The sequence below is a fragment of the Chironomus tepperi genome, unplaced genomic scaffold (assembly GCF_022539635.2).
Source record: "Chironomus tepperi strain 1889 unplaced genomic scaffold, CSIRO-AGI_Ctep_v1 contig_307, whole genome shotgun sequence".
Lineage (NCBI taxonomy): Eukaryota > Metazoa > Arthropoda > Insecta > Diptera > Chironomidae > Chironomus > Chironomus tepperi.
In genome coordinates this window covers 1-9,708 of record NW_027226429.1, presented here as the reverse complement: position 1 = coordinate 9,708, position 9,708 = coordinate 1, and the positions used below count along the sequence as shown (strand labels likewise).

Sequence of the window (9,708 nt, the reverse complement as noted above, 5' to 3'; positions counted from 1 at the left end):
TACAAATGAAATTGAAAAGAAATAAACTTTTATTAAATGAAGGAAAATGCTTTGCTGGTTATTATTATGCAACTGATGAGAAAAATAGATTCTCGGAATGGTATCATACTTACTTCTATTATGATCACACACCATGTACAATATTCCATGCAGTTCTGAAAGAAAATAATAATGATTTAATTCAATTTATTGAACAAATTTATTCAAAACATTTGAAAAAAGAGGAAATTCAAGGAATTTTCATGAAATCAAGTGACTTCTTACTTTATGCAATGGGCGGTGCTGATATTAAATTTGCTGCTAATTTCACATTTTATTTAAATGATTTATTCAGCCATGATCGACTTAAATTAAATGAAATATTCACAAAAAATATTGATCCTACAAACTTATCAATCTTTGAATATCTCAATAATTATAGTCAACTTAAAGGACTTCGTTGGGATCTTCCAATGGAAATTCAAATTTTTGAAAAATATTTTAAAACGCCTTAAGTTTTACTACTTTAATAAAATTGTTAGATAAAAGCCTAATTCATGACTTCTTATTTTATTTATTCATTATCTCGAATCTTTTCAGACTAAATAAAAATTATTTCTTTCTTCCTCCGCGTTCCTTAACTTGTAGATTAACTGATGAATTAGTTGAAATATTATAATAAGCCACAGTAAAATTGTCTTTCAAGAATGTTCCATTAAATGAAATTTTTTGCTTAGTCGGCGGCATTTCAATCTGTTCCTGAATTTTCAACTTGAGTGATGCAATTGTGTCTGTCAAATTGATATCAATCGACAACTTTTGTCCATTTAATTTCCATTCTGATTTTTCGACAGTTGGAACTTGAACTTGAATATTTATTGGACTTTTGTTCATTTTGATGAATTCTTCTTCAGGAATCAATCTGTTCTCAGGACATGCTTTTTTAGCTTGATGTTCATCTTCAAGAGTATTCATTGATGGATCACACATCATATTCATAGGATGTAACGGCGGTAAAGGTGCTCCTTAAAATACAAAATTTATAGAATTTAGAAACACGAATTAGTATAGTAAAGGACTAATACTTACCAAAAAATGGAACAGGAGGGACTGGATAACGTGGTTGATGATTCATAGGAGGTATCATCATTAAGGGCGGTGGAACAGGTAAAGGCTGACGATTACGAATGTTCATTGGATGATTTGGATGTCTTTGGGGTGGTGGAGGTAAAGGAACTTTGAATTCGTTATGATGCAATGATTTTTGTGGACGAGGATGATTTGGCATGATGACAGACTTTGGAGGAGGCATGAGCTGACTTGGTGTCATGATAGAATTTTGTTGTGCAGTATTATTTAATTGAAGGTTCTTATTTATAGCTCGTGCTGTTGATTCTACGCTTATCATATGCCCATCCCAAATAACTGGTTTTTCCTTCTTTTCTTCCTCCCCAATTTTCTTGCCAATTATAGTCTCTTTATCACCTTCTCCAAAAATGTCAGTTCGACGTTCTGCCAGGTTCTTTAGGTTATCAATTACAGTATCACCAGATCCATAAACTGACTGCTCTTTAGTTCTTTCCAAGTGCTTATCACGCTGTTCTATCCATCGAGGATCAAGTAAACCAATACGCATGTGCTCAGATAATTTTGATGATAGAATTTTTTCTCCAGTTAATGGTGAAATTACATATTCATCTTTATTTGTTGCCACGAAAGCCTTCTTGATAGATTTTGGATCGTACTTTTTAATTGTAACATTTTCCGATGAGAATTCGCTGATATTAATTGGAGTCTCTTTATCCTTTTCAAGGAAATCTGATATTTGTGCATCAATCGATTCGCTCTTTGTCTCAATTTCATCCTCAACTTCTATTTCCATCTCAACATCATTAGTAAGTTCATTTTCTTCATTGCGTAATTCAGTTATTAGACGGAATCCAAGAGTTTCAGGTGTTGTTGGTTTGGGAAAATCTCCTTTTTCGCCAGGTTCATAGATTACTTCCTCAACAACTACAAAGTCATGCCAGTCGATAATGTTATATGCTTCACGTTCCTTTTCAATTTTATCAAGTTCAATTTGTGCCTGCTTTTCTTCATGTTGGATATATTTTGCTCTATATTTGATATCTTTAAGGATATTTTCGATTCCGTCTTTTGTAAGCTCAGCTTTAAGACTTTTAATTATTCCTTTTGGTGGAATCAAAATTTTTGTGTACTGCTCAATCATTCTTGCAAAGTATGGAAACAAGAGATGCTGTGGACGAAGAAAATCAAATTCCGGGTTCTTTTGTTCTCTATTCATGAGATCAGTTAGAAATTGCTTTCCATTTCTTGCAACAAACTGTGCTGTAAGTTTCACAATATTAAGATCCAATGGTGACAATGAAGGTGGATCAGCAATAAATTCAAACTTCTTTGGTGGCTTGTCAGGCTTGAATTCCTCTGCTGTAAGCTTCTTAAGGATTTCCTTCTGCTTTTTAACGATTTCCTGGCTTGTTAAGAAGCTTTTATTCTCACTAAAATCCTTGATTTTCTTTAAGTAATATCTATTATAAACATCTTCCGATTTAAGGAAATTGAACTTCTTATTTCTTTCTTCCTTTTCCAGGATCTTCGTCTCAAAGACTTTTCCATTGCGAGCCACAAAACTTGCTGTTTTATCAACAATATCTGCGAATCAAATTAATTAACATAAAATCAAGTAATTGACGCTGAATTGAAAGCTTACTTCTTAATTCAGGTGGGGGAATGATCAGTCCAATCCCGTCGGATGATATTTGATCAGAATCTCTGCTTGCGATAACCGGCATTTTAAAGTTTTATAAATTTAATTATTATTTGTTTACTTTTTCAAAATGGCCGAAAAGGGCGCGAAACTAAGCAAACAATTTAAAAATTTGAAAAAGCGTAAATTTGTTCGATTTGACCTAAATTTAAGTAATTTACCGCTTTAATTAAGGTTTTAATTGCTCAATTTGGTCTCATTCTATTAATAAGCTTACTAACTACTGATTCAACGCAAAAGCTTGTTAATTAATGTGAATTTTAAGTTAAATTAAGAGTTCACGTTTTCCTTTAAATTACTTCTAGATTTTACTGGATCTCATAAATACTAAAGATGCTTAAAATAGAAGGACGAAATGTTGGAAAGTTGATAGGTGTTCGTGGAGCCACTATCAAGCAAATGCAGGACGAACACAATCACCGTACGAATATTCATTTCTAAGGAAGATGATCAGGTACTACAAAAATACGAAATATGAAAAATATTGAAATAAAAGTTACTACATTAATTGTTTTAAACACTTTAGGAAGGAATGCGTACAGTTGAATTTCAAGGCGATGATCAAGATATTCAGAATGTAACTGAAGCTATTCGTCAAAAATTTACCTATGAAAGGCAAGGAAATTCATATGAATCTCGTCCGCGAGTTTACAGCAATGAAAGAAATCCAGGATATAATCAAAGATCCGACAATAATCGCGGTGGATATGGACGAAATTATGATCAATCTCGTAATGACCGTGACTCATACTCAAGTCGAGAATTCCGACCAAGTCGTGGCGGCTTTAATAATAATTATGGCAATAATAATCAGCAACAACAAGTAAACAGATATAACAGCAATACTGATAATAATGACGATTGGGGAAATAATAACTCGACTTTTCAAAATCCACCTGCTCGAAATAACTATCAACAGAAGAAAAGTAATGTCCGGATTGGAATAGTGCAGAAATTGAAATGAAGGCAAACTTCCAACCAAGCCTTAATACTTATAAGAGCCACAAAAATTCAGATAATAATAATAATAATTATGAGTCACGATACAACTCATATAAGCGACCAAGGGATGGAAATTTCAACAGTTATAAAACACAATCGTATGATGATAATAATAACAACATTGTAGAATCATCGGAACCAAAGGCATTTCAAGTAATTGACTGGGAAAAATTAAATGAAGATTGTGATGCAGCACGTAAAGCACGCTGGGCAAAATGCCCGTTTCTTAAAAAGAATTTTTATGAAGAACATCCAATGACCAAACAAATGACTGATGAAGAAGTTGAACAATTCCGAGAAGAGAATAACAATATATCAGTCGCTAAAGTCTTTGAACAAGACATTCCACAAAATTCAATGCCAAAACCAGTTACTAAATTTGAATATGCATTCGAAAAGTATCCTGATATGATGAATGAAATACAGAAGCAAGGATTTACTAAACCATCACCAATTCAAAGTCAAATGTGGCCGATTTTATTAAGAGGAAATGATTGTATTGGAATCGCACAAACAGGAACTGGAAAGACATTAGCATTTTTACTTCCAGCATTAATTCATACTGATGGACAGCCACATAAACGTGGAATTGCTGCTCGCGGAGGTCCAAATGTCCTTGTTTTATGTCCAACACGAGAACTAGCCATTCAGATTGAAAAGGAAGTTGCCAAATATCAATATCGAGGAATTCGTGCCGTTTGCCTTTATGGTGGAAATGATCGTCGTAAGCAAATTGAAGTTGTCGAGTCAGGCGTTGAAATTATTATAGCTACTCCCGGAAGATTGAATGATCTTGTTGCCTCAAAGTACATAAATGTTGAGTCAATTACATATTTAGTTTTGGATGAAGCAGATCGAATGTTGGACATGGGATTTGAGCCACAAATTCGTAAAATAATGCTTGACACGTGATGATCGACAGACTGTTATGACATCTGCAACATGGCCAACTGGAGTTCGTCGACTTGCTTCTTCTTACATGAAAAATCCATATCAAGTTGTAGTTGGAAGTCTTGATCTTGCTGCAACACATACTGTAACTTCAAAATTTGAAATTATGGACGAAGATGATAAGAATGAACGTATTTTACAATTTGCACAACATGAACTCGGAAAAAATGAGAAGGCAATCATATTCTGTGGTAAAAAGGATCGAGCTGATACACTTTCATGTGATTTTGTCTTAAAAGGCATTCAATGTCAATCAATTCATGGTAATCGAGAACAATCAGATCGCGAACAAGCACTTGATGACATTAAATCAGGTGAAGTTAATATTTTAATTGCTACTGATGTCGCTAGTCGTGGAATTGACATTGAAGATATTTCATATGTCGTTAATTATGACTTTCCACGAAATATTGAGGAATATGTACATAGAGTTGGCCGAACTGGTAAGTTATTTAAAATTAATATTTAACAGAACAGTAGAATAATAAATTAATACTTTGTAGGTCGTGCCGGACGTACTGGAATCAGCTTGAGTTTCTTAACTCGTTCAGATTGGGGAGTTGCTAAGGAATTAATAACAATCTTGAAAGAAGCAGATCAAGAAGTTCCAGAAGAATTGGAGAAAATGGCTGAACGATTTGAAAATCGAAAATATAATGAAGGAGGACGCGGACGTGGTGGATTTGAAGGATATCAAGATACTAAGACCATTTAATATGAAGGATGCTTAAAAAATTAAAATGTAAGCACTGCTGAAAAGATTAAAACATAAGAAAAATAATTAATTTTAAGGTTTAGACCATTTTAATCCATAAAAATGTAAATGAATTAACAGAAACATAACAAATAAAAGCTTTAAAATTATTTATTGCTTCTTTTGTTATTCCACTAAAGTCATTTAAAAAAGTTAAATTAAGGTTTATGATAATTTTAGAATTTAACGGTTTTGAAAAATTCAAATAAATTAATTCAGTTAAGCATCGTCATCATCATACTTTATCACTAAATTCTCAACATTTACTGATGTTTTATGATGTTTTGCTATATGCTTCCTTCGTCCTCCAGGTGTCTTGAAAGTAGCATCCATAAATTACATTGAAATTTAGTATCAGATGTGTGGACCGTCGAGTGTATTTGAAGTAATCTTCTGTTCTTAAACTTTCCCACAAAAGCATGAATGAATTGGTCCTTCATAGTGCTCAAATGAGTGAATCCTCCAAATCTCTTTGTCGATTAAAAAGTCCAATCCGCATTGCTCACGGTGATAATTCCTCGATTGGAACTGAAATGAAGAAGATGCTCAAAGTATACCAAAGTGAAATTCAATCTTAAACGACTTGCTGCATACACTGCATGTAAGGCTTCTTCTGACCTTCTTCAGTATGCTGATTATGAATGAGATTTTCGAGTTCTTTTCTTGAAGAATAATTTTACAGTGCGGACAGCTGACATAAACTTTTACTGCTGCATGGACGGAATTTTTGCATAATTTTAATGCATTTTCACTTTAAAGCTTTTTGGACATGAATCACAAAAAGTTTCTATCGTCAATATGAGTTAGACTGTGTCTTTAAGATTTCCTATACTTTTGAATGGCGCATTACATATATTGCAAACCTGCGGACGAGAATTTTCATGTGAAAGCTTATGTACTTCGTAGATGCTTTTGATGTCAAATTTCTTGTCACAGACTTGACATTTAAAAATTTCGACTGCTATTCGCTGCTTAACTGCATGAGCTTGAAGAGAATGTGATTTATAGCCTGAGTTCCCACTTTTAAAGACTTCGGAACAACTTGAGCATTTATAGAGCTTCCTTAGATGTTTATTCTTCATGTGCAGCTCAAAGGTTCCTTATGTATTTTATCAGTCACCGCATTTATCACAAGTATATGTATTATGTGCTCGTCCAGGTCTTTTCAGTTTTCAACAGTGCTTCTTGTTCTTGAACTTTTACTTCGGTTCTTCGTGGTCACTTTCGATGGAGACTTTCTGGTTCAACAGCAGTACTTTGATCCTCAATTACTTCCGTTTCAACTACATCTTCAACCTTTTCGCTACCCTTATCGTATTCAATACTTTCTCAGGTTCAGGTAGTATTTTTTGACGATTATGAATGTGTTCAAGTTGTTCCTTAATGGCCGCAATTTCTTGTTCTGTCATCTGATCATCGTCAAACTTGTCGGAATCCTTCATCTGTTAAATCGAACATGCTTCATCAAACCACTTTTAAATGCAAAATTTTCCAGGCATGACTCGCATTGAAATTTCTTGTTAGTGCTTTTGTAGGTGAATGTTAATAATCTCGTTGTCTTAAGTCCACAGTCGCAATGGCTTGAGTCTTGATTTCTCCATTGAAATGAATAAGACTATGGATTCTTAGTCTTCTTTCGTCTCAAAATATACACTGCATTTTGTTGCATTTGAAATGCAGTTCACTCTTTATTTTTATGTACATTGATGATGATTGTTTCTGGATGTTGTATTCTTGAACATTCGAGTACAGTATTTACATTTATATTTTACAAATCCTTCAAGTGGATTGATATGTGATTGTTGAGAAGTGTTTTGTGACTGAATGTAGTTCCGCATTCTTTACATGTAAATTTTTCTAGATGCTGTTAAATTCGAATTTACTATAAGTATTCATATTTGACAGTTTTCGACTCTTTTACTTACACTGAGCAAGTGTCTCTTTGCAGAATAATCTTTGAATTGTACGCTTTCATACATATATTACATGTCAGGATCTCTTGTTGATGTACCCATATGAATCCTTAAATAATTTTTGTTTGCAAACACTTTTCCCGCAAATTTAATTTAACAAATGGATTGTATTTATAAAGATATTGAATAATCTATAGATTATTACCATCATAGTCACATATGAAGTTTCGTGGATTGTCAGGATGTCTGGTTTCCTTGTGTTTAAAAATATTCTGATTTCAAAACTGTTTTGCAAATCTCACATTGAAAAGGCTTTCTTTATTTTTTTGTGCTTCCCAGCAGTTTTATGGACATCTTTTGATATTTTCATGGTTTCTATATATCATAAATAACTTAGGATTCCTTAAAATAGGATTAATTACATTTATTTTACAAATTATTGTCTATTGTTTATGTTTATGTTTACATTCTAAACAAAGGAGTTGAAGCTAGGATTGAATATTTTGAGATTTTCTTAATTTCTATCAAAATTTTGTAGGTCATTTGATTTCTTTTTGCATTATTTATATGATTTTTGCTAAATTGCATAAATTAGTTCTCGTAACGATCCATTATTTGTCCATTAAAATAGTCAAATTCATAAATTAGCTTTAACGGTTTTTGAATTTCAAAAAGTTTCATTTTATGAAAACAATTTTAGCCTCAAACGTGCCAAAAATTTCATAAAATTGAATCATTTGCTCACAATCTTATTGAGTAGCAAAAAGGATATCGTAAATAGCTCATACTCTACACAGGTACCAGTGAAAGTTTCAACAATGATAGAATTAAACCAATAATATTTTGCTAGCTTTGCGCCTAAAAATAACGGTCGATTTGAAATTGAGATTTTTGAGGATAAATACTTGGCAAACTCCGGGACGATTATTAATTAAAATTTAATTGCTAGAATTAGGACTGAAAAGTGAATTTTATTTAATTAAATTGTTAATAAATAGTTAACAATTAATACATTAAAAGTGAAGTTAAACAAAGTGAAAAAGTGAAAATCTGGAAGGAAAATAGATAATTATACTTAAATTAAGACATTTATCCTGTATTTCGCTCCTGAAAAAAGATTTCAAGTGTCGATACAAATAAAACATATATTTTAATTAAGTTTAATGGAAAAATAAATTGAAAAAGTGTATAAAACGTTTAATAATACTAGAAATTGTCTAATGATTGTGAAAAAATTATAAAGAAAGTGCTTTAAATTAGTTAAATATCGATTTAAAGTGCAGAAACTTTTCCCTCGCACCAACATAAGTTGCGAGATTTAGTCAAGATGCCACTTTTTAAAAAGAAAGCCATTTAAGCGTAATCCGATTCCAGAAGGAATCAGGGATAGCGACGATGTATACTACTGTGAAGCAACTAAAAAAAAATATTCAGAATCATATGAGTAAGTATCCTGAAATAATTGCAAAATTATAGTTTTTCGTGTCCTCAAAAAAGTTGAGTTCTATTTTTTTCGTGCTTTATATCGCATACAACCACGCCAACATTGTTCTGACATATTGGATTTCATAATGTTATAAACTTTTCTATTTAGTGATTTCTTTGAACGAGAGTTATGCTTACAAATTCAGTCGTTTGGACATGTTCGTTAACCGGAAAGATGAAACTTAACGTATGCAGAGGCACTCGCATCCGAGAAAACAGCAAAATTACTCGTCGATTTCCATCAGCACTTCGCGGTCCAGTAATTTTAGTAGCTTCAAGGACAAAGATCAGCACTAAAAGAACTTGTTGATGATGTTTATAATATAATCAAAGATAGATTCTTTAAGGATGAGAAACTTGATGTTTTAAATGAAAATGGTAAAGGATGGAGATTCTGTAAAATTGTTAAAGTCATCTTTCCATCAGATTATGAGTAAGTTATTACTTGTTCCTTCATGTTAAAATATTTATTTTATGTAAAATTAATTATTATTTTAGTTTATCAGAATCGTATGATTTACAAAAAATAGAATATCGTGTAGCAGCCATTGATGATGATAAAGAACCACAAGAATGGACTACAAAGCAGAGAACATGCGACGAGATAAGACAGTATTTACTAAAGATAAAACTAAATTATTCCTTAAACAGCACATTGGAGGATCAAATAGTATGCTTATAATGAAAGAAGAGTCTATTCAAAAGTATGTAATTGATAGAGGTTTAAAAGCAGAAGAAATCTTCGTAGGAAAATTGCCTGATTTTGAGTTGTCGAAAAAACTTCAACAACAGCAAGAAAAGAATAGTAAGAAACGTGAGTCGAAAGGTGGAAAAAT

General features: G+C 32.3%; 1 protein-coding gene and 1 pseudogene across 1 annotated transcript; one reads left to right on the top strand and one right to left on the bottom strand.

Annotated features, from left to right (window-relative positions):
- Positions 1–591: 591 nt before the first annotated feature.
- LOC139092541 (splicing factor 3A subunit 1 pseudogene) lies at positions 592–2,826 on the bottom strand (annotated as a pseudogene).
- A 266-nt stretch (positions 2,827–3,092) lies between these two features.
- LOC139092540 (probable ATP-dependent RNA helicase DDX43) lies at positions 3,093–5,435 on the top strand. The gene is given in 4 exon segments (XM_070642965.1): positions 3,093–3,221; positions 3,294–4,674; positions 4,676–5,163; positions 5,224–5,435. Coding segments are annotated over 3 exon segments (1,647 nt in total). The 5' UTR covers positions 3,093–3,221; positions 3,294–3,727.
- Positions 5,436–9,708: the final 4,273 nt, after the last annotated feature.